Source organism: Cornus florida, unplaced genomic scaffold (genome assembly GCF_030987335.1).
Source record: "Cornus florida cultivar Cherokee Brave unplaced genomic scaffold, ASM3098733v1 CherokeeBrave_3.0.0_Hap2_Chr01, whole genome shotgun sequence".
Classification (NCBI taxonomy): Eukaryota; Viridiplantae; Streptophyta; class Magnoliopsida; order Cornales; family Cornaceae; genus Cornus; species Cornus florida.
Window position 1 is genome coordinate 121,911,766 of NW_026775571.1, and position 25,867 is coordinate 121,937,632.

General features: G+C 37.1%; 1 protein-coding gene across 2 annotated transcripts in view; it reads right to left on the reverse strand.

The window, feature by feature from the left end:
- Nucleotides 1–1,035: 1,035 nt before the first annotated feature.
- LOC132268865 (uncharacterized) overlaps nucleotides 1,036–25,867 on the reverse strand; it is a 28,441-nt gene continuing 3,609 nt past the window's right edge. The window contains exons 3-8 of one of the 2 annotated variants that reach the window (XM_059769751.1): nucleotides 5,384–5,560; nucleotides 3,064–3,152; nucleotides 2,910–2,974; nucleotides 2,499–2,601; nucleotides 1,581–1,691; nucleotides 1,036–1,496 (exon numbers count right to left, since the gene is read on the reverse strand). In XM_059769751.1, the coding sequence (XP_059625734.1) occupies nucleotides 1,371–1,496; nucleotides 1,581–1,691; nucleotides 2,499–2,601; nucleotides 2,910–2,974; nucleotides 3,064–3,152; nucleotides 5,384–5,560 (671 nt within the window). In that variant the 3' untranslated portion in view covers nucleotides 1,036–1,370. The remainder of the gene's footprint in view (nucleotides 1,497–1,580; nucleotides 1,692–2,498; nucleotides 2,602–2,909; nucleotides 2,975–3,063; nucleotides 3,153–5,383; nucleotides 5,561–25,867) is intronic. The other variant, XM_059769759.1, reaches the window with a different exon arrangement.

Consider the following 25,867-nt stretch of genomic DNA (forward strand, 5'->3'; position numbering starts at 1 on the left):
GCTGGAGATGCTCTAAGCGACAATCACCACATTATAACCACCTACTCATCCCTTTCCACATGAATAATCAATCATCATCTTCTTCATTTTTATCTAAATCCCATATGATCCTGGTCCGCAACATTAATTGTTTGTCTTAAATCTTTTTCTATTACATGCCATTTTGCTGACTATATTTAACTTTTGAATGTCATTTGTAATAACTTCATCTGAGGTTATGACAACCAGTATTTCTCGTTTTATTGGCATATTCATAGCCACAGGCATGTGTTCAATATTTCATTAACCATCTAAAGGTATTCGGTATATGTATTTTATCGAAATATTTAACCACTAAAGTTATACTATCTTTAATAGCTTAAACTTTTAGAATAAATGATTTAAAATAGTATCAGAGCAGATAAGATCCCGAGTTCAAACCATACCATCACCCTTATAATTAAAATCAAAACACACGTTGGACCAAAAGAAGGCCACACGTGAGGTGTGTGTTAAGGGACGAAGCCAGTAATTTAATTTAGAACGAGGCATAATGAGCATGATAAAAAAATAAAAAATAAAAATAAAAATAAGAAGAGAAAAAGAATAAAAGAAAGAAGAAAAGAAAAATGAAAGCTTTGACGAGGAAAATTAGAGTTTTATTGAAAATAGTGAATGCAAATTTTTTTTAAGGGATCAAAGAAACCTGAAAAAACAACAAATTAAAAGAAGGAAAGAAGAAAGAGTTAGAGAAATTTCTAGACAAAGAGAATTTTTATAGGGACATTTTATAAAAAATTTAAAAATTACATACACTAAATTAAATAAATTACAGACACGGAAGCTTTTACCAACTATTTTGGGTCTGGCAATCCTTAAGCTATCATATCATTCCTTACTCTACCCACGTAAGTACTTGTATTGTGATACAAGAAAATTGCATTTCTTTATCAAGAGTGCATTATTAGAATGCATTCCAACTTCCAAGTGCGTTTTGAAGTTTTTGTAAATTAAAAGCTGCAGCAAAACATTTCCGCTGATACTTACTTTCTCAAATTTAAGTACTTAATTGTGTTCGCAACTAATGCATCTATTAAAGGAAATGCTTCGCAACAGTAACTTACTGATTCAAATAATTATAAAGGACAAAGTCACCTCACAGTAGCCCCATTTGCCAGTCCAATATGCTCCGAGTCGAAGTGCCAGCATGCAGTTCAAAGTTCTTTTATAAAGACTTGTACCACACAAACTTTCTGAATATGCATCTCATTTGGGAACTTTTTGCCTATGAAAATGCTAGACACTATCAAACCACCCACTGGTTCTTTTATTATGACACACATACTGTATTATTCATTATAGCAGCTATAGACACAAGACAGTAAAAGTGTTCAAGCTGCTGCATCAACACAGGAAGAGATCTCATGAAGGACATAAACAGGATCTCCCACTTCAATGATCTTTCTCTTTTCTTCAGTAAGAGAGTCCTTGCAGACTAAATTCTGCCCAAAGTATACCTGCAGCAATATGTTACATGAATTTTCAGAACACTTCACATTAATGGAGGGTTGTTTGACTGTTTTTTGTTACTCAAATATCACCTTCCCCTGCTGTTTCTTTGTCGGGCGCAAGACTTTATCGGACCGGAACTTCATAAGAGTTTCAGTTGGCTCAGATCCTGCCACTGCATTTTCTTGATTAATTGTGGGTACCTGAAAATTATGAGTCTCAGTAAACAGCCAGAAGTTATAATACATCCATATATCCAAGAGAGAAACATGACGAATCAATGATCAAACATCACAAATCTAACAAGCCTATTCATGATGAGAAGGAACATTTTTTATGCAAAAAAATAAAAATAAAATAAAAAATAAAATAAAAATCATAGAACTCGTATATTCGGCTTGCAAATTAAAGATGGCAATCCCCAAAAAGGGTCTGACATGATATTTCCACGGGAAAGTGAGCGCCAACAAATAATTTGATCACTCATGTTACTGCTGATCTTACTGGACATTTAAAAATGCAAAACAGAACAAATTTTTTTTCAAGTAAACATGTGATTTTGATAATTGTGAATTTATAATTCTAAAAAACCTCAGAACTTCAATATGGGCTACCTGTTAAGCTCTGTTGCTTAGGCATGAACAAGCTGCAGTCGCTTTCTGCATATTATCTTTTAAGTTCATATCTACCAAGTGCTATGGCCATAGAGCGAAATGGAAGAATATAATTCATGTAGCCGACCCAAAGTAGTTGGGAAAAGTCTTTGGTAGTGGTTGTTGCTGTTGTATCTACCAAGACGCGAATAATATTTTCCTAGCTGAGTTAATAATATTTTACTAGCTGACGTCACTGTAAAATGCAATACTCGAAAAAAAGAAAAAAGAAGAAGAAGAAATCGGCAACTATGAAAATAATGATTGTTTTTAATGGTAAATGTAAAATACTTTAATATGCTTTAAAAAGTGATTTTTCATATAAAAAGAGAAAAATGAAGGTGAATAACATTTTACCTTACAGCGGGAGCATAGCTTGACACCATGAAATGTAAATTTGTTTATCTTGATCTCCTTCCATAAGTCCTCAGAAAAAGGTTCACAACCATCAACAAGAATGCTGTGACATTCAACTAAAAAGTTATATAAATGTTTAAGAAGATAAGAAACAGTAGGTATCACATGTGAGAACACAGAAAGGGAAGAAAGAGTCAAAAGAAAAAAAAAAAAAGTGTTTAAGATTGAGGATTAGAATATGTAGTAAAACATATGGGTCTAAAGCAGTAAATAATTGGAACAAGCTCCAGCCCCCAAGCCTCCAACTGAAGCAAGTTTCATAGATTCAGACAGTTTATTATATATGTACCATAAGAAACAAAATGCTTGGATCAGCTAAAATGAAATAATAGATGCAAGCCAAATAATTACTTGGGTCTAAAACGGTTAACTGATATGGGCTCCTTGAGAATCTTATTTAGTGCATCCAATGAACCCTGCAAAAAATGCATTGACAAGATCCAGGTCTGAGATTCTATCCAATAGCAAGGATTACATAAATTATTAATTGTGAACTTAACCTAACCTGGGATAGCAGGAGGAACGGATACTGGTCAGAAAACATAATTTTGTATCCACAAGCATAATTAGGGTCCACCGCTCTAGTCTCTGATACTGCATAGAAAAATAACCAACCAAAATTACACCCATTTATTTGCAAGTTACGCACAACAATAATTTTTTTGTGAGAATCTTGATCCTAGTCATCAACTTTTCTGAGTCCTGCCCATTTCTTATCTAATAGATTATCCCAAGTGAGGCAACAACGCAGACTCAACAATCTAATTCAGTTTCCATGAGAGTCAAACAGACCCAAAAGTAAATTAAATTAGAACATGTTTCTAACCTGAACACAACATTTTGAAAAGAAAAATACTTGAGCGTGTGTGTGGAGAGAGAGAGCAAGTCACAAGCTGAAAAAAGAAGGAATAACAAAAAAACAAAAAAAATAACAGGACGGCTTTATTTTCGTGACAGTTATAAGCTTTACCACACACACAATTGCAAATAGACAGATACCTAAAATCTCGTGACTCTGATTAAAGACAAACAGGGGGAGGGCTTCATGGAGTGCCGTTAGGATATGAGAGGGACAGCCAAAATAAGGTTTAGGTTTCCATTAGGCTACTCAAATTTCCTCCAGGAATTTAATATGAATGAATGTCAAATAGATGGGATCAATAACAGAGAAATAACGATCACTATTAAATAAATAATGCTGTATAGTATATCAAAATTACATTGCTTTATAAATTTATCAACCAACTCTATAGATTTTCTTTTACACAATATAAATCATGGTATACCATGCTTAGGATCCAAACCCACCACGGCATGCTGCAGCTTCATTTGACAAACAACTAAACAAGCTAGTCACCTAGCATCAGAGTTGTTACGACAAACACATCGAACCCAAGAAAAAAGACATAAAGTAAATGCACCACACACAAAGAACACAATGATTTAGTGTGGTTCGGCAAACCCTACATCCATGGTGAAGATCCGGCAAAAGAATTCACTATGCGAAAATCTAGAGATTACAAGTTTCAGCCCCCAAACTTGCTTGCTTCCACACTTCCAAAATCTATATAATAGGTTTAGTTCAACAGATAAGCATTCATCCTCTCTCTTTTAATTATAATCATTATCGTCAACAAAGGATACAAGGTGAGATGATGGTGATAACAACGGAGACATACCAAAGGTGGTGGCCTAGTATAACGGGTGGACGCTTGCCCATTTACCCAAAATCTCAAATTGTTGGGCAGTGTTGCATACCCACTCATTTATACCCAATCACTTTCCCATATGGATCTGATATGGGACAAATGACCCTTGTTACATTCTCCCCCACCCAAAATCACAACGCCCTCGTTGCGGCTCGGGCCACCCTGCCTACCCGGGCTGCAAACCCGGACGCCCTCTTGTCCTGGTGCTTGGCGTGACACCAGATAAAAGACTGGTCTGGCTCTGATACCAATTGTAACGGGTGGACGCTTGCTCATTTACCCATAAGCTCAAATTGTTGGGTAGTGCTGCATACCCACTCATTTATACCTAATCACTTTCCCATCTGGATCAGATGCAAGACAAATGACCCTTGCTACACCTAGTAGTATCTCCTCTACCTTTCATTGTGAGAGGTGAGGGTCCGAGTCCCGTCAGGGACAAATGGGAGTGTGACTTTCTTGCCAATGAAAAAAAAACGGAGACGCACATTAGGAATTCAAGTGAACATCTCCCCACAATCATCTCCTCTATATCAAAGTGGAACCTAATGAGGGGAAGGAAAAAATAAAAAGTCATTACCCATTATGGTCCTTGTTAATCAAGGGAGCTACAAGGATTAATTAGGTACACATGTAGAGTTTGGAATTATTTGCACAAAGTGGCTTACTTCAGACTCGAATCATATTTTCATGCTTGACAGTCCTAGCTTTTATCATTTCACCATACATGTACAAAATACCCCAACTTTTGTAATCAGAATCATCTGTCGGAGGGAAAAGAACTACGGAAACGCCTGCAATAATTTGCTTCTTGTCAAACCAGGGTAAAGTGATGGAAGCAGCTCACACCAAATACCATAAGAAAATTTGTCTCCATTATAAGAAACATGACATGCTTTGAAAAGATTCCTCATCAGATTTTTTTTTTTTACAGCCCTCATATTGCAAACCTAAAACAGCCTGATAGTAAAATTCGGCTGTAACAGGAGTTCCTCTTTCAGAAAATGATTTTTGCTGCAACAAATGGAACCTTAACACATCATAATCCTACAGAAAAACAGTATGCAAACAATTTTATATTTGCAACTATATATGATACACTAAATCAAGTGCTACCTTCATTAAAACGCACTAGCCGACTCGGTTTACCAAGATAATTAGAAAACCATTTTGATGCTTCGTCTCCCTCATCCAAGACCGAGCCTGTCCACTCCCACACTGAGACACCATCAGTTACTTCACACGGTTTACTCAATGAAACCTTAAGCACGTCCATCCCAGGGGCCCTTATAACTGTAGGAGGAAGTGAATGATAGAGTATTAATAAAATCATATCAATAATTGAAATAAAATTATACCAATAATTGTTAATTAATAAAATCATAAGTAAAAATCTCTTTCAAAGCACCTAATAAAACAATTATTTATAAAAGAATAAATAGGTCTAGGAAAACAAAAGCAACCCATATGATTCACGTAAAATTAACAGAAAAGACAAAACAGCTCTTGATTTCAACAAACCCTCACATAGTCAAAGGGAAGACAGAAGACATCTGTGGAGAGAAATTATTACTACGTATTTTTCATTCGCAAGAAACACACACCACTCACATGCCCACTTTGTCCCTTTGGGGACTCGAACCCTTACCATCCACTTTGAGAGGTAGAGGAGATACCACTAGGCTACAAGGCCCTTGGTATCTGTGGAGAGCGAATTATTACAGCAGTTTAGAATTTCAAACTAACTCTTCCATGGAACCAAAATCACAAACCATACCCATGCCTACTGTAATGCATATTAAATAAAAATGGGTTTACATTATTTTTAAGTAGTTAATAGGTGTAAGTATGGGAAATATATGCGTACATATATAGTTAGTTAGTTTTGGCTACAGGATATCATAATTGATGGAGCAAAAGTGTTTAATTGCAACACGTATACACGTGCATTTATATATATATATATATATATAGATATGCATTTATGTTATTATATGGAAAACACTAGTTGGCTAAGAAGGGCATATGGAAATCAATAATATAGCTTTTCCTAACATGAGGGCATCACCTATTCCCACGCCCTATAATCTATGTGTGAGTATCTCTATGCATTTGTCCAGTATGTGTGGATATATAAATATTAACTAATGAGTAATAAAAAGCAAAAAAAGGTGATAACATTCCTGCATTAGTAGCGATGAGTACTTGTTCTAACTATCATCAATATTGATTAGAAAGGTCACTGGTACCCGAGACAATATTGCATAGCATGTGGGTATCACGCACGTCGCTTATATATGCACAAGCTTGGTTCATGCTTCATATGCGCGTACAAGCTTGGTTCATACTTCATAGTTCATATGCGTGCATCGTTAATGCATGAGCATGACCATTTGCAAAGCATGGGGGCATGTACACATGAGAGTATTGGGCCATCTCTTGTGGGACTTGTCCGCGGCTATGTCTAAATATATTATCTCAAACTATTGAGTAACTAAGTACTTCCACGGAGGAATGGAAAGGTGTCGGTAGTGAAGGGTAATATATTTCCGGCATAGTTCGGGCTGTGAAAAGCCAAAGAATGTAAAAGAAAGGTATTTTGAGGTAGACGATCATGTCACCAAACACACTTGTATTTAACTTGGCAAAACAAATATATAATTTGTTTGCCAATGTTATCACAAGGAGTAAACTAATGTTATGGTCTCACCCGAGCAAATGGTAATCGCAACAAAACCTGCGTGCAAAGACTAAGAATAGTTCTCAATGATGGTGTTCAAGGATGTGAACCGCGGCACATTTTGAATAAACATCATAAGGGACTACTTTAAGGTCCAAGCACGGTGTGGGAGGAGTGGTGTCATTGGAGCTCCATGATGGCATCCCAAGCGGCTATAATGAGTGTCATGAGCAACACTTTGTCATAGTCTAGCATGGGAAAAGGGGTAAAATGTGGCATGGAAGGATTGAATGAGAGGCTCATCGGAGTGGGATGGAGGTGGAAACGGGTGACTCCCGCAACACAAAAACCCATGGGACCGGGACATCCGGGCTTCGACACAGAAAAGGATATTGGTATGACACGCTGATAAGGGCTGAAAGTTGCACATTTGAGCCCTTAAACTTGCATGTTATAACTCCTTAGTGATGATTACATAGTAGTACTTATGTTATTTTATTAATTTTTGTCATTTTTAGGTAATCTCTAGAAATTCAGTCATTTCCATTGCTTTTAGGGTCTTTGAGTTCAATTAATGGATGGAGATCGCGAGAGCTAGACTATCCAAGGTGATCCAATGGCCAAGATCATTCAAGGATAATTCTAGAAGACTTTTAAAGGAGTTTTCAGCAAGAAATATTCGTTTTTGGGTCATTATATGAAGAAAATGAGGTTTCCTATTCCAATAAGGAAACAACTTGAGCAAGAAATTCTGGGCCAGCTTCAGTATTTTAGGCATAACTTTTTACCTGAAACTTGGAATTGGGAAAACTCAGTGGCTCTGAAAAGAAGACTCGAAGCCCGTCGTTTTCGTGTCTAATAGCAATATCGAGATTCGTACTCCAAACAGGTCAAAACAACGTTGCAAACTGATAAAAATATAGAAAACTGTTTGAGCTTCTTTCTTTTGCCAAGCTTTTTCTATTTCCTTTCATTGGGAGGAAACCCTACAACATATATATATATATATATATATATATAGGAGATTTTCAGCAGAGGAGGAGGAGGATAGAAGAGAGAGTTTTGGCAGCTTTTAAGGTTTTGAAGATTGAATATTCCAATTGGCGGTCCATGGAGATGACTTCTACATCAAAAATGATGACATCCTTCCTTTCCATGAGTAGCTAAAGCATTCCTTAGGGAATTGATGTAACCTTAGTTTGAGTAGCATGGTTTGATTTTTCTTAACTCTGGGGATTTTTCTGGATTATGTATATTGATTGCATGGTCGTGAGCAATTGACTTAGTTGTACTAAGCAATTGGGTTTTAATGATTATAATCCATTTTAATGAAATTAATCTCGTCTTAGAATTGATTTTATTATAATTGAATTCAAACTTCTTTTATTGTAAGAGATTGGCGGCTAAGGGCTTCTCTTAAAGGTTTAAGCAGTGATCATGCAATGGCGCTTAACAAATATGTGAGTGAATGTTTTGATAATTCATGCCTAGGGAAGACAAGTTGTACTACACCATAGATTAGAGTAGTTAGGTAGACAATTCGTGCCAACCGAAGATGAGTTATGGCTTAGTGTTTATTCATATTTACCTTCTTAATATCAAAATGTGCGTGTAGCCACTTGGTTCCCTAATATGCAAAGTATGAATTTCCCCATAGTTGAAGCAATTGACCATTTTACGAGGCTAGTGGTGAAGTCAATACCCTAAGTCCCTTATTTCTTAATATCTATTCTCCATTAACTTATTTTCATTGCATTTAGAAATAGAAAAAACAACACAAATTCTCTTATCTCGAATCAAATTGGAATTACTTTCATATTTAAAAATACCAACACGGTCCTTGAGGTTCGACATCCTCAACATAGCCCTAGCCTACAAGGATTCATTCTATTGCAAGTGGTTTTTATCATTGATAACATACACATCAATTTTTGGCACCATTGTCGGGGACTGTGTAACGGTTATTGTAAGGTTAAAGATTAGTTCTAGTTTGATTGTTAGTTTAGGTCTTGTATATAATATTCTATTGATTTATTTTTGTTTTCAAGTGCAGGAATTTAGGTGCACGAGATGGAAGTAGTCGAGTGTTAGATACGGGCTAGAGAGTGACATTCCGTCTTGCTAGAGACGTTAAATTTAGCACCTATGGGACATATTGCGTCTTATTTGTAATTGTAGATTTCATAGGTTTTAAAAATATATATATTTATTTTTATTTATTTATTTATTTATTTTCTATTTTGTTTATCATGACACTTTACTCTATATGTGTGCGATAGTGAGAGTATGTTTATTATTTCATACCCTTTGGGGATTTGTTCACTCTCACGTAGTGGTGTCTAGTTGTTTTCATTGACATGTTTTTGTATTAAAGTTTGGGGGTACCACCTTGCTTGACAATTGCCTTGGACGGTTGGCTTTTGACATTCATCACTTCTATAGTAAAACTGTTCTAACCCTTCTTCTATTTTTGTTCTCATTGCACATTGAGGACAATGTGCAGTTCAAGTTTGGGGGTAAGGCAATAAAATTGCAAGTTTATTAATTAATTCCACATTTTTTGAAAAAAAAAATTCCAATTTTTGAATGGTAGAGTTGAGAGCATGTGGTGTTAGCAATGATTTTATGTCTGTGAAGCTAGTTTGATGTCCCAAAGCAGTTTTTAATGTATTAATACATCATGTATGTGGAATTAATGTTATTTTGGAGATAAATTGAAATTTTTTGACATCGTGTCAGCATAGGTGGTCCACATTATTGGTCTTTCCATATTTTCATGATTTCTGACTTCTAGAGTACTTCACTTTGCACATGAGCACACTTGCATATATTATGTGGAGTATAAACTTGATATCATATTATATTTTGTAATTGACTGAGATGAGTTGGTAGGTTTGAAAACTTTGATGATTGTGGCATAATGATAGGAATGTATGCAAAAGTAGACCGTTTTCCACTGAGTAACTGGGACTCTTACCTCATTAAGCATTGAGGATTCACGTAAAAAGGTGGAAAACTTAGGAAAATAGAGGTTGAAGAGTTAGTTTGGATTCGCAGCCTAGTTAACTCGAATGATTAAGTCCTTTGGGGTGTCTTAACACCTAAGCCCTAAAATCGGCCAGTTTGGGAATCATTAACCAAAAGCATGCCATTAGTTTTCTAGAAAGCTTAAGGGATCCGAACATTGCACAAAACTCTTATTGATAAAAAAAAATAAATAAAAAAAAAAAAAAATTGAAATAAATGCATACACATGTTAGAATTGTTATTTATGTCATGGGAATCAAAATTTGAAAAATTTGCTAGCAAGTTCAGGAATGTTATGGAATAAACACGAGTATGGATGGTAAGCAACATAGATGGATGTAAGTTCACTTTTATAAGGATGCTAGAGTTCACTTTTAAAGGCTGGTTGCATATGCTAAATGCAATCGATTCTTCCACGAAAGATGAAGTAGTTTAGTTCTTTCATTTTTATTTTTTAGGGTTTGTATTGCTAAGGGACTAGTAATATGTAAGTTTGGGGGTGTGATAAGCGCTAAAAGTTGCACATTTAAGCCCTTAAACTTGCATGTTATAACTCCTTAGTGATGATTACATAGTAGTACTTATGTTATTTTATTGATTTTTGTCATTTTTAGGTAATCTCCAAAAATTCAGTCAATTCTATTACTTTTAGGGTCTTTGAGTTCAATCAACGGATGGAGACCGCGAGAGCTAGACTACCCAAGGTGATCCAATGGCCAAGATCTTCAAGGATAATTCTAGAAAACTTTAAAAGGAGTTTTCAGCAAGAAATATTCGTTTTTGGGTCATTATATGAAGAAAAGGAGGTTTCCTATTCCAATAAGGAAACAACTTGAGCAGAAAAATTCTGGACCTGCTTCAGCATTTTGGGCATAACTTTTTACCAAAACTCGGAATTGGGAAAACTCAGCGGCTCTGAAAAGAAGACCCGAAGCCCATCGTTTTTGTGTCAAATAGTAGTTTCGAGATTCGTACTCCAAACAAGTCAAAATAGCGTTACAAACTGACAAAAATATAGAAAACTGTTTGGGCTTCTTTCTTTCGCCGGGCTTTTTCTATTTACTTTCTTTGGGAGAAAACCCTACAATATATATATATATATAGAGGAGGAGATGGAGGATAGAAGAGAGAGTTTTGGCGGCTTTTAGGGTTTTGAAGATTGAATATCCCAATTGGCGGTCCATGGAGATGACTTCTACACCAACAATGATGACATCCTCTCCATGAGTAACTAAAGCATTCCTTAGGAAATTGATAACCCTAGTCCGAGTAGCACGGTTTGATTGTTCTTAATTTTGGGAATTTTTTTGGATTACGTATATTGATTGCATGGTCATGAGCAATTGACTTAGTTGTACTAAGCAATTGGTAATCCATTTTAATGAAATTAATCTCGTCTTAGAATTGATTTTATTATAATTGAATTCAAACTTCTTTTATTGTAAGAGATTGGCGGCTAAGGGCTTCTCTTAAAGGTTTAAGCAGTGATCATGCAATGGCGCTTAACAAATATGTGAGTGAATGTTTTGATAATTCATGTCTAGGGAAGACGAGTTGTACTACACCATAGATTAGAGTAGTTAGGTAGACAATTCGTGCCAACCGAAGATGAGTTATGGCTTAGTGTTTATTCATATTTACCTTCTTAATATCAAAATGTGCGTGTAGCCACTTGGTTCCCTAATATGCAAAGTATGAATTTCCCCATAGTTGAAGCAATTAACCATTTTACGAGGCTAGTGGTGAAGTCAATACCCTAAGTCCCTTATTTCTTAATATCTATTCTCCATTAACTTAGTTTATTTTCAGTTTTTATTTTCGTTGCATTTAGAAATAGAAAAAACAACACAAATTCTCTTATCTTGAATCAAATTGGAATGAATTTCATACTTAACAATACCAATACGGTCCTTGAGGTTCGACACCCTCAACATAGCCCTATCCTACAAGGATTAGTTCTATTGCGAGTGGTTTTTATCATCGATAACATACACATCAATTTTTGGCGTCGTTGTCGGCGACTGTGTAACGGTTATTGTTAGGTTAAAGATTAGTTCTAGTTTGATTGTTAGTTTAGGTCTGGTATATAATATTCTATTGATTTATTTTTGTTTTTAAGTGCAAGAATTTAGGTGCACGAGATGAAGGAGGTAGTCGAGTTGTTAGATACGGGCTAGCGAGTGACATTCCGTCTTGCTAGAGACGTTAAACTTAGCACCCATGGGATACATTGCGTCTTATTTGTAATTGTAGATTTCATAGGTTTTAATATATATATATATATATATATATATATAGTGTGTTTATTATTTCATACCCTTTAGGGACTTGTTCACTCTCACGTGGTGGTGTTTAGTTGCTTTCATTGACAGGTTTTTGCATTCAAGTGTGGGGGTACCACCTTGCTTGATAATTGCCTATGCTTTGGACAGTTTGCTTTTGACATTCATCATTTCTATAGTAATATTGTTCTAACCCTTCTTCTATTTTTGTTCTCATTGCACATTGAGGACAATGTGCAGTTCAAGTTTGGGGGTTGGGCAATATAATTGCAAGTTTGTTAATTAATTCCACATTTTTTGAAAAAAAAAAAAAAAAAATTGCAGTTTTTGAATGCTAGAGTTGAGAGCATTTGGTGTTAGCAACGATTTTATGACATCGTGTCACAAAGCAGTTTTTAATGTATTAACATATCATGTATGTGGAATTAATGTTATTTTGGGGATAAATTGAAATTTTTTGACATCGTGTCAGCATAAGTGGTCCACATTATTCGTCTTTCCATATTTTCATGATTTCTGACTTCTAGAGTACTTCACGTTGCACATGAGCACACTTGCACATATTATGTGGAGTATAAACTTGATATCTCATTATATTTTGTAATTGACTGAGATGAGTTGGTAGGTTTGAAAATTTTGATGATTGTGGCATAATGATAGGAATGTATGCAAAAGTAGACCCTTTTTTTTTTCTTTTTTTTTTTTTTGATAAGTAAAAAATATATTAGAAAAGCGTTCAAAAGGGGAATGCATTCCTAATACACAAAAACGAAAGACCTAAGGATCAACAGAGTCCAATAGATCAAATTAGTCACCAATCGAGGAGTAAGCACTGCCTCTTACGTAACAGAAAAGAGAACGAAGAAGATGAGATTTTAAGTTTTCAAGAGATGATTCATTTCCTTCAAAATTTTTGTTATTTCTCTCTCTTCAAATACACCACCAAACACAGTGTGGGATGATCCTCCAAAAATCACGAGCATAACCTGGGCATCTTCTCCAAGTGTTAATTAATTGAATAGAGTGCTTAGGCATTACCCATTGAACGCCAAAAATACTGAATATGAGATTCCAACAATCAGACGCGACAGGACAATGCATAAGAATGTGGTCCACGGACTCTCCGTCTGTTTTACATAGGCAACACCAGTTAAGCATTGAGGATTCACGTAAAAAGGTGGAAAACTTAGAAAAGTAGAGGTTGAAGAGTTAGTTTGGATTTGTACCCTAGTTAACTCGAGTGATTAAGTCCTCTGGGGTGTCTTAACACCTAATGCCGTAAAATCGGCCGGTTTGGGAATCATTGGCCAAAAGCTTGCTACATGAGTTTTCTAGAAAGCTCTTATTGATAAAAAAATAAATAAATAAAAAATAAAAATTAAAAATTAAAAACAAAATTAAAAAAAAAATTAAAAAAAAGGTGAAAAAATATATATATAAATTGAAATAAATGCACACACGTTAGAATTGTTATTTATGTCTTGAGAATCAAAATTTGAAAAATTTGCTAGCAAAATAAGGAATGTTATGGAATAAACATGAGCATGGATGGTGAGCAACATAGATGGATGTAAGTTCACTTTTATAAGAATGCTAGAGTTCGAAATTATTTGATATGTGGATTTGAACTTCAATTGGGGACCATAATTGTTGTGCATGATGTTGAGGGTTCGAAGTTATTTCTGAATGTGCATAATTTACATATTTGTTGTAATTCTTTGTTTAATGATTGTTGGGATACTTTGTTATGCTAAACAGGTTATGAATGAGCTAAATGCGTTAAATGCACAAATTTTGGATATTTGTGGGTATCATCTCTGTAAACCCTCACGAGACTATAACTCGTCCACTAAAGGTAACGTAGGGGTTTAAAGGCTTGTTGCATATGTTAAATGCAATCGATTCTTCCACGAAAGATGAATTAGTTTAGTTCTTTTTTATTTTTTATTTTTTTTTAGGGTTTGTATTGCTAAGGGACTAGTAATATGTAAGTTTGGGGGTGTGATAAGTGCTAAAAGTTGCACATTTAAGCCCTTAAACTTGCATGTTATAACTCCTTAGTGATGATTACATAGTAGTAGTACTTATGTTATTTTATTGATTTTTGTCATTTTTAGGCAATCTCCAAAAATTGAGTCAATTCCATTACTTTTAGGGTCTTTGAGTTCAATCAACGGATGGAAACCGCAAGAGCTAGACTATCCAAGGTGATCCAATGGCCAAGATCTTCAAGGATAATTCTAGAAGACTTTAAAAGGAGTTTTCAACAAGAAATAGGCGTTTTTGGGTCATTATATGAAGAAAAGGAGGTTTCCTATTCCAATAAGGAAACTACTTGAGCAGGACACTCTAGACCCACTTCAGTATTTTGGACATAACGTTTTACCCAAAACTCGGAATTGGGAAAACTCAAGGGCTCTGAAAAGAAGACTTGAAGCCCGTTGTTTTTGTGTCTAATAGTAGTTTCGAGATTCGTACTCCAAATTGGTCAAAACAACGTTGCAAATTGACAAAAATATAGAAAACTGTTTGGGCTTCTTTCTTTTACCGGGCTTCTTCTATTTCCTTTCTTTGAGAGGAAACCCTACAACATATATATATATATATATATATATATATATATATATATATATATATATATATATATATATATATAGGAGATTTCCAACAGAAGAGGATGAGGAGGATAGAAGAGAGTTTTGGCAGCTTTTAGGGTTGTTAGAATGTTTATGTATATATATATTTATGTTAAGTCATTATGTAATTACCCATAGTAGTTAGGATTTATTGTGTAATTAAGTAACATTGTGTAATTAGGTTATAACTCTTTTCCTTTATATAAGCCTCATTCGGCTTAAGGGTAATATACAGTATAGAGATACAAATTTCTCTCTCTCTCATGAATTTGAACATGGTATCTGGGTGTGGAAAACGACAATTGTGTTGTTCTTGTATGAGATTGGAATCGCGATCGGAATCGCGAGTGTGTTGTTGGTGTCTTTGCTGGAAGTTTTGGTCGCCGGTAGGTTGAGAGACTCATTCGTCATCGTCGTCCTCAGATTTGAAGCCTCATTCGTCATTGTCAGATCTGAAGCCAGCTTTAGTGCGTAGGTGAAATACCAAATGATCGGTCTAGCATATTTTAAGACCAAATTCTAATGCCGCCTCAGAGAATATTCCAAACCAAGCCCGTGGAGATTGTTTCAATCCATACAGGGCTTTTTAAGGTGACAAACAGTGTGACGATACTCCCCTTGAGCAACAAACCCAGGTGGTTACTCCATATAAACTTCTTCAACCAGGTCACCATGTAAGAAGGCATTTTTGACATCCAATTAAAACAACGGCCAGTTACAATTGGCAGCAATGGAAATAACAACCCGAATAGAAGAAATCTTAGCAGCAGGGGAAAGAATATTTCTCGGACCCTTTTGAGACTTATTTTCATGCTAAAGGCATCATTCATCAATTATCTTGTACTTATACTCCGCAACAAAACGGAGTAGTTGAACGTAAAAATCGTCATCTCCTGGAAGTTTGTCGTGCCCTTTTATTTCATATACATGTTCACAAACGGTTTTGGAGTGATGCTATTCTTACGGCATGTCATCTTATTAATCGGATGCCCTCGTCAGTGTTAAAAGGTAAATCTCCTCATTCTGTTCTATTTTCCGACTCCGCATCGTTTAATCTTACTCCGCGGGTCTTTAGATGTGTGTGTTATGTCTGTAACCTTGGACCCGGTCTTAATAAACTAGACCCTCGTGCCACTAAGTGTGTTTTTCGTGGGTATTCTCGCACTCAGAAGGGCTATCGTTGTTACAGTCCTCATTTTCAACACTATTTCACTAGTGCTGATGTCACATTTTCTGAGTCTCTCCCATATTTTTCTGATTCTACTACTCCTCTCGATATTACTTCTGAGCCACCTATACCAACTGTTCCCTCTCCGTTTCCTGCTTCCGCACCTCCTCGCTCCGTTGTCCCATTGCAGGTTTATACTCGACGACCTCGACCGCCTACTTTGCTCCCTCCATCTCCTTCAGAGTCTTCGGATCCGACGCCTTTACCTGATAATTTGCCTATTGCTCTCCGTAAAGGTATTCGGTCATGTGTTACTGCACATCCCATTTCTAACTTTGTCTCCTACCGTCATATTTCATCCTCTTTATCTTGTTTTTTTTATCCAAAGTGTCTGCTACTTTTGTTCCCAAGACTTTGCAGGATGCTCTCTCTTATTCGAGTTGGCGACAAGCTATGGTAGATGAAATGGATGCCCTTCACTGTAATCGAACATGGGATCTTGTTCCCTTACCTTTGGGCTCCAAAACAGTTGGTTGTAAGTGGGTCTACACAGTTAAATACCTTCATGATGGGTCTATTGAGCGGTTGAAGGCTCGTCTAGTGACAAAGGGGTACACTCAGACTTATGGTGTTGATTATGATGAGACTTTTTCCCCTGTTGCTAAGATTTCTTCTATTCGGGTTCTTATTTCCATTGCTGCCAATTGTAACTAGCCGTTGTTTCAATTGGATGTCAAAAATGCCTTCTTACATGGTGACCTGGTTGAAGAAGTTTATATGGAGCAACCACTTGGGTTTGTTGCTCAGGGGGAGTATCGTTACACTGTTTGTCACCTTAAAAAGGCCCTGTATGGATTGAAACAATCTCCACGGGCTTGGTTTGGAAAATTCTCTGAGGCGGCATTAGAATTTGGTTTTAACAGATGCCAGACCAATCATTCGGTATTTCACCTGCGCACTAAAGCTGGCTTCATTTTTCTTGTAGTGTATGTAGATGATATTGTGATCACAGGTGATGATTTTGAAGGCATTGCTAAGTTGAAGTTGTTCCTGCAAAATCGATTCCACACTAAAGACTTGGGTAAACGTAGGTACTTCTTGGGTATTGAAGTTGCTAGATCCAATGAGGGTATAAGTTTATCTCAACGAAAATATGTGTTGGACTTGCTAGAAGTAACAGGTATGTTAGGTGGTCATCCGGTTGATGCTCCTATGGATTCAAATACAAAACTTGTGTCTGATGAGGGTGATCTATTTAATGACCCGGGCAGATTTCGTCGCCTTATTGGGAAATTAATTTATCTCACTATCACTCGACTTGATATTTTATATGCAGTTAGTGTTGTAAGTCAGTTCATAGGAGCTCCTAGAATGCCACATTGGATTGTTGTTCTTCGGTTTATCCGATATCTCAAGCAAGCTCTAGGTTTTGGGTTACTATACAAATCAAATGGTCATCTCAGGGTGAAAGGTCTAACAGATGCTGACTGGGCTGGTTCTCCTTCAGATAGGAGATCTACTACAGGCTACTGTACATTTGTAGGAGGAAATCTTGTTACATGGAAAAGAAAAAAAGCAAACGGTGGTAGCTCGATCTAGTGCTGAAGCTGAGTACAGGGCAATGGCCCATACCACTAGTGAGTTAACATGGATACAACATTTTCTAAAAGAACTTGGGTTGACAGTTGAAGCTCATACTCCATTGTTTTGTGATAATCAAGCAGTTGTTCACATTGCATCAAACCCTGTGTTTCATGAGAGGACCAAACATATTGAGGTTAATTGTCACTTCATTCGAGAAAAAATATTAAGTGGGATCATCTCTACTCCATTTGTGAAGTCTGAAGATCAACTAGCTGATATGTTTACCAAAGCACTGGGTCATAACCGGTTAAGGACTATCTATTCCAAGCTGAGATTATTTGATATATATTCTCCAACTTGAGGGGGAATGTTAGAATGTTTATGTATATATATATTTATGTTGGGTCATTATGTAATTACCTATAGTAGTTAGGATTATTGTGTAATTAAGTAACATTGCTCTCTCTCTCTCTCTCTTATGATTTTGAACAAGGGTTTTGAAGATTGAATATTCCAATTGGCGGTCCATGGAGAAGAACTTTTACACCAACAATGATGACATCCTTCCTCTCCATGAGTAGCTAAAGCATTCCTTAGGGAATTGATGTAACCCTAGTCCGAGTAGCATGGTTTGATTGTTCTTAACTTTGGGAATTTTTCTGGATTATGTATATTGATTACATGGTCATGAGCAATTGACTTAGTTGTACTAAGCAATTGGGCTTTAATGATTATAATCAATTTTAATGAAATTAATCTGTTGTCTTAGAATTGATTTTATTATAATTGAATTCAAACTTATTTTATTGTGAGAGATTGTCGGCTAAGGGCTTCTCTTAACGATTTAAGTAGTGATCATGCAATGGTGCTTAACGAATGTGTGAGTGAATGTTTTGATAATTCATGCTTAGGAAAGACGAGTTGGTGTACTACACCATAGATTAGAGTAGTTTGGTAGACAATTCGTGCCAACTGAAGATGAGTTATGGCTTAGTTTTTATTCATATATCTTCTTAATTGAATTAAAGTGTGCTTGTAGCCACTTGGTTCCCAACTATGCAAAGTATGAATTTCCCCATAATTGAAGCAATTGACCATTTTACAAGGCTAGTGGTGAAGTCAATACCCTAAGTCCCTTAATTCTCTATATCTATTCTCCATTAACTTAGTTTATTTTCAGTTTTTATTTTCATTGCATTTAGAAATAGAAAAACCACCACAAATTTTCTTATCTTGAATCAAATTGGAATTAATTTCGTACTCAACAATACCAACATGGTCCTTAAGGTTTGACACCCTCAACATAGCCCTATCCTACAAGAATTTGTTCTATTGTGAGTGATTTTTATCATTGATAACATACACATCACACGCGACCTAGTTAATAGGCATGATGACTTTCTCGTGACTAGCACGTGCCTACCTCTATAAATAGAGCATTGTGCCCTACCTCTATAAATAGAGCACTGCGCCCTAACGCGAGCTATCATCAAGGCCCAATCAAATTTCTCATTTTTTGGCTCTCACTCTCTCCCCTGTCTCTTTTACTCTCTTTTCTCTCTGTAATTTTTCTGACTTGCTCTGAGAGTAAACCAATCTTTTGGCTTCGAACTACACCTACAGTAGAAATATAAAAAGAAGAAGGAGAGAATTGTGTAAAGGCTTGAATGAGATCAATCACTCATTCACAACTCTAGTATTTATAGATAAAAAGAGCACATGCTCATATTACAAGAAAGGAAACTAAATCAAATCACAGCATATTCTAAAGCATATTCTATGGCATATTCTATAGCATATGGTAAGTCAAATCTCTGCTAATATGGTAAGTCATTCCATAACTCGTGGCTATCATATATGCTAACATTCTCCCTCAAGTTGGTGCGTGGATATCTGAAACGCCCAACTTGGAAAATGCATTCTCAAACACAATCTTGTCTGCAAGCTGCTGAGAACTTGTGACAAATGGAGTGCAAATTTGACCAGAGATGATCTTCTCTCGAATGAAGTGACGGTCCACCTCTATATGCTTAGTCTTATCATGCTGAACGGGATTTGCTGCTATGCTAATGGCAGATTTGTTGTCGCAGTAGAGTGAGAATGGAACCGACACTGGAAGGCACAAGTCTGTCATCAAGGTTTTCAGCCATAGCAACTCACATACCCCAAGAGCCACTCTACCTCAGCACTAGATCGAGAGACAACATCCTGCTTCTTACTACGCTAAGTAACCAAGTTACCACCATTTGTGGTACAATAACCCGAAGTGACCTCCTATCTAAAACTGAACCTGCATAATCAACATCTATCCAAGCCTCAACACATAAGTGGCCATGATTGGCAAACAAAATACCACGGCCCGGACACCCTTTTAAGTAATGAAGGATCCGAATAGCTGCATCAAGGTGAAGGGTACGAGGAGAATGCATGAATTGACTCACAACACTTACGGCATAAGCAATGTCAGGTGGAGTCATGGATAAATAGATGAGCTTCCCCGCAAGTCATTGATACTGACCAACATCTGACAACAACTCCCCCTCAGAATCAGCCAACCGATGATTCTACTCAATCGGAGTATCAGCAGGATGAGCGCTAAGCTAACCAGAAGCAGAAAGCAAGTCAAGAACATACTTGCGTTGAGAGATGAAAATGCCAGCCTAGGAGCGAGCCACCTCAATGTCGAAGAAGTACCGTAGGGGACCAAGATCCTTAATCTCAAACTGACGGCCAAGATAGCTCTTAACCTCAGCAATTCCATTAGTGTCATCTCCGATAAGAACAATATCATCGACATACACAATGAGAGCAACAGTCTTACCGTCTGAATGATGTAAAATAAGGTATGATCAGCTGCACTTTGATGGAAACCAAACTTGAGCATAGCAGTGCCAAAGCAATCAGACCAAGCTCGAGGAGACTACTTGAGGCCATACAGAGAACGATGAAGACGACAGACCATACCAGAATGAGCAGGAGAACGAAAGCCTGGAGGAGGTGCAAATCACCATTAAGAAAGGCATTCTTGACATCTAACTAAAATAGAGGCCAAGATCGAATCGCAGCAACGAAAAATAATACACGAATGGTATTCATCTTGGCAACAGAGGCAAAAGTCTCCCGATAATCTATGCCAAAAGTCTGAGCGTAACCCTAGGCAACCAACCGGGCCTTGTAATGAGCAACTAACCCATCTGGATTATGCTTAATTGTAAACACCCAACGACAACCCACAACCTTTCGTCAAATAGGAAGCGGAACCATGTCCCAAGTCTGATTTTTCTCAAGTGCTTGTAGTTCTTCCGTCATAGCATCACGCCATTGAGGTTGGTTGTGCTAGTGCATCTGCAACACTAGAAGGAAGAGGAACCGAGGCAACAGAAACCAGAAAACTCCGATAAGAGGGTGAGAGAGCACAATCAGAAACAAAATTAGAAATAGGGTATTTACAAGAAAGTTTACCCTTTCGAAGAGCAATGGGGTGATCATTAAGTGAAACAATAGCTTGAGAAGGCGGAGCTGGTGCCAAAGGAATAAGGCCGTCGATCGTGGGAGTAGAAGCTTGTACCTGTTGTCTCCGACTATAAACCTGTGAAAAAGGAACAATTCCCCCTGATGAAGGGGTATCATAAGAAGGAATCATAGAAAACAAAACAAGTAATGGTAGAGGAGTTGAAAACGGAAGAAGGTGATCATCAATTATATTCAATGGGAACCATTCACTTAGAGGACCAACTGAACCACTATAGTATGGTGTATACTCAAAGAAAGAAACATCCATGGATATAAGTCGCCGACGACTGGGAGGATGGTAACACCTATAACCTTTTTTAGAGTGAGAATAGCCCAAAAACACACACTTCAAAGCTTTGGGGTCAAGCTTTGTACGAGTCTGCCCAACTGCTAAACAAAGCACACACACCCGAAGACTCACTGAGGAATCAAAAAAAGAGATGAATTAGGATGTAAGATTGAGAGTGGGGCTGAAAAGTTAAAAACCCTAGAAGGATTCCTATTAATGATGTAAATAGCTGTAAGAACTGCATCTCCCCAAAATGATTGAGGACATTCATGCCAATGCAGATTGCTCTAGCTAAGTCAAGGATGTGGCGATTCTCTCTCTCAGAACTGCCATTCTGTTGAGGAGTTTTAACATTAGCCATCTGATGCTCAATCCCAAATTCTGTACATAACCGCTGTACCTCCCTATAAGTGTACTCCGTACCCTAGTCAGATCTGAATTTTTTAATGGTACGACCATATTGAGTTACGACCATATTGAGTTTGAACAGGTATAAACCGTCCACTTCACGCCCACTGCCAATCGTCCGTTTCAACACCAGATCCTGAAAAATACAATGAGAGGGAAAGAACGTTACATTACAATTTAATTATTTGGTAACCCTACTAACAGAAATAAGATTTGTAGTCAACTGTGGAACATGAAGTGTATCTGGCAAAGTTAATGAAGGAGTAACTGATATATGACCCTTCCTAGCAATGGAAGATGGAGAGCCATCCGCAAGGCGAACCTTGCGATCGCCAGAGCAGATACTATAAGATTGGAAGAATGCGGACATACCAATCATATTGTTTAAGCACCAAAATCAATGATCCATAGTGTCGAAGATGTAAATACGCTATGTGTAGACGCAATAATACCTGAGTGAGCAGAAGTGGAGGTCAGTTGAGATGATGCCTCCATTTGGTTGAAGAATTGTTTGAACTTGTCCAAATCAGCTTGAGTCAAGGTAACTGTGGCAGAAGATGTAGAGACAGAGTTGTCAGGAGTTGATGACAAGACTGGTTCTGTAACAGAATGTGCAGAGGATTGAGACTGTTGTTTCTGTTGCAGTAGGCGTCCATGTAAAGTATAACAATGAGATTTGATGTGACCAATTTTTCCGCAATGGTCGCATCGTCCACGTTGTCGTCCCAGAGAAGGACCGGTGGATGAGTCCGACGGCTCTCATCTGACAACACATAAGAGTATGCATCCCCAAGAATATGGAATGAAAATAAGCCCAATAAATGAACACGAGCATACTCAAACTCGTCGTTCAACCCGGCAAGAAACTGAAGCACTCGATTCTTCTTCACAATCCCTGCATATAAAACTGCATCATCTGGATCCTTCCAAGAGTGGAAGGAATCATAATATGACATCTCCTCCCAAATAGCACGAAGCTTAGCAATGTAACCTGAAACTGTCACGTCACCCTAAGAAATCCTGGTGATATCTCGCCCCAGCTGGAAAATCCGTGCATTATTCTGCCTCTGAGAATAGGTGCGTTAAACTGAATCCCAAATCTGCTTAGTAGTCTTCATAAACATATAGCCAACAGCTATGTTTGATTGCATCGAATTGATTAGCCAAGACATAACCATAGCGTTATCTGCAAACCACTGTGGATATGCTTTCTCTGACTCAGCTGGCTCTTTTTCAGAACCAGTAATATAGCCAATCTTGCCTTTGCCACCAATGAACACCTTGGCAGACTGTGCCCAAATCAAACAGTTGGAACTATCCAACTTCACTATGGTGATTTGAAGTCCTGGATTTTTTTATGAGTTGGTGGGAAAAATGGCACCACCACCGACATAACTTGAGCCAAGAGAATTAACAGTTGAGGATACCATAATCTATTGCACGACAATAAAAAAAACTCCAAAAACACCACTAATTTTGTTAATAAATCAAAGGGTCTCCTCAGACCATAAACAGTAATAATATCTCCTCAGACCATTCCCGAAAAATCCAAATACATACTTTTTTAAGGAGCGCTGCCCGCTTACATATAGCCAGACAGCCTCCTTCTTAATATCCGGAACCTCTTTGTTGACTAAATTTTTTTTTACCCAAGCCCTTCTAGGTGTTGGAGACCAATTATCCCAATTTATCCAACCCTAGAAGAGTAAAAAAGAAATTATAAAATTTAAAAATACCTATTTTCGATCACAAAACAGCAACATAGAAAAACATGTGTAGGCAACATCACACGATGTTACAAACAGCCTAAGGTGGTTGTCACACAAGTAGCAAGGCTGCTGAAAGGTATGGAAAGGTGTTGTCTCTGATACCAAGTAGAAATATAAAAAGAAGAAAGAGAGAATTGTGTAAAGGCTTGAATGAGATGAATCACTCATTCATAACTCTAGTATTTATAGATAAAAAGAGCACATACTCATATTGCAAGAAAGAAAACTAAATCAAATCACAGCATATTCTGAAGCATATTCTATGGCATATGGTAAGTCAAATAACTGCTAATATGGTGGTTAATCACTGTTACATGTGTTTGTGTAATGAGGAGACTGTTGATCACCTCCTGTTACATTGCAACATGGCCAGAGATTGTTGGGATCTGATGCTTCGTTTATTTGGGGTCCACTGGGCCATGCCCTTTTCCTCTAGAGGGTTGATTAAGGCTTGGAGAGGCGTCTCTGTTGGGGCTGGCATTAGGGATGCTTGGAGGGCTACGCCGCTTTGTATCTGGTGGTGTATTTGGCTTGAGGGAAATAGGAGATATTTTGACGGGAAAAAGAAGCCTGTTTCTTTGCTTAAGTTCTCTGTTATTTCTACTATTTTTTGTTGAGTTTCAGGGAGAGATTATAGATCTATGGAGGATATTATTGTTTTTTTGGCCTCTCTGAAGGTCTAAGGAGCCCTTTGGCCCTTTTGTTCCTTTTGTTCCGTTGGGTTTCGCTCCCCTTTTTAGAGCGTTTTTTATAAAATCTTACTTATCAAAAAAAAAAAAAATATCTGCTAATATGGTAAGTCATTTCATAAATCGTGGCTATCATATATGCTAACACCTACCAATATATATATATATATATATATATATATATATATATATATATATTATAGGGTTAAGTGCAAAAAACACCCTCCTTATATACAAAATGTGCAAATACCCCCCTATTGTTCAAAAAACTCCCCTACATTTTTCATTTTGTGCAAATAAGGACAAATCAACAATTTGGGATTAATTGAACATTGAAATGACTAAAATACCCTTATAGTATACTATTTATATATAGAATAGCATCATCTCTTATTTTATAATAGCTTTTTAATCCTGAAATTACCAAAAGATACCCAAGTAAATCCCATCCATTTCCCTCTCTCTCCCTACACACACACCCCCATCTCTCTCTCTCTCTCCACCCACCATAGCCACCACCTCTCTTTCCTCCCATCGGTCCCCACCACTTCCACCCTTTCTCTTTTAGCTCTCCAATGTCGAAGGTTTTCAGGTTGGATTAGGGTTTGTAAGATTCAAATCAAGAATGGTAAATTGGGGTCGTGGTTGAGATTGATCTTGGTGCTCTGCTCAACGATGGTGCCTTCAATTCATTGTAAAAGCTTTAACCAAAATAAAATAAAATGCAAAATTGGATGAGTTGGGTTACGTGTGTATATTTTTATACATTTATATATATATATATATACACACACACACCCACATACTTGAATATTGGGTTAAATTTGATTTGTAAAATAATTTAATCAGCGAAATTTCTTCTAAGCTTTGCCTATCTTTCTCAATTTTGTTCTAATACATGATTTTTCATCTTCTTATGTGGTTTGATGACGTTTTATTATGCACATTCATTATCAATTGGTCTATTTGGGTGTTAGAGAGATAGGAGTAGTGGTGGTGGTGTGACTGTAGTGGCAGCGATGGCGGCCGGGTTGGTGGTGGTGTATTGGTGATGGCGGAATGGGGGTAGAATTTTTCATGGTGGTGGTGCTTTGGTAGAATTTTCGTTGCAGAGTCGTTGGTCCTCGTCACCGCAGCAAGATTAGAGGCATCGATCTTCATCCGGCAGTAATGACGATGATCAAGAAGTACAGGCCATTTGCATATGATTAACTCAATCAACTATACCTGCAACTTATATGTTGTATGATAGGAAGACCCAAAACTGAAGTGTGCACTCTAGAAGTTTAAATTCTCTGGATCTAAGTAAGCTATTAAGCACAACACCATGGAGCATTGTTCTTTTTATCAGAGGCTATATACTGAGCCTCTTCGCTGGAGGCCAAGGCTTGATGGGCTTCATTTTGACTCTATTTCAGTAGAGGATAGGGATGGGTTGGAGAGATCCTTTACGGAGGAGGAGGTCCTAGAGGCTTTGAAAAGTTGCAATGGCAGTAAAGCTCTAGGCCCGGATGGCTTCACTATGAGTTTTCTCCTGGAAAGCTGGGAGGTGGTT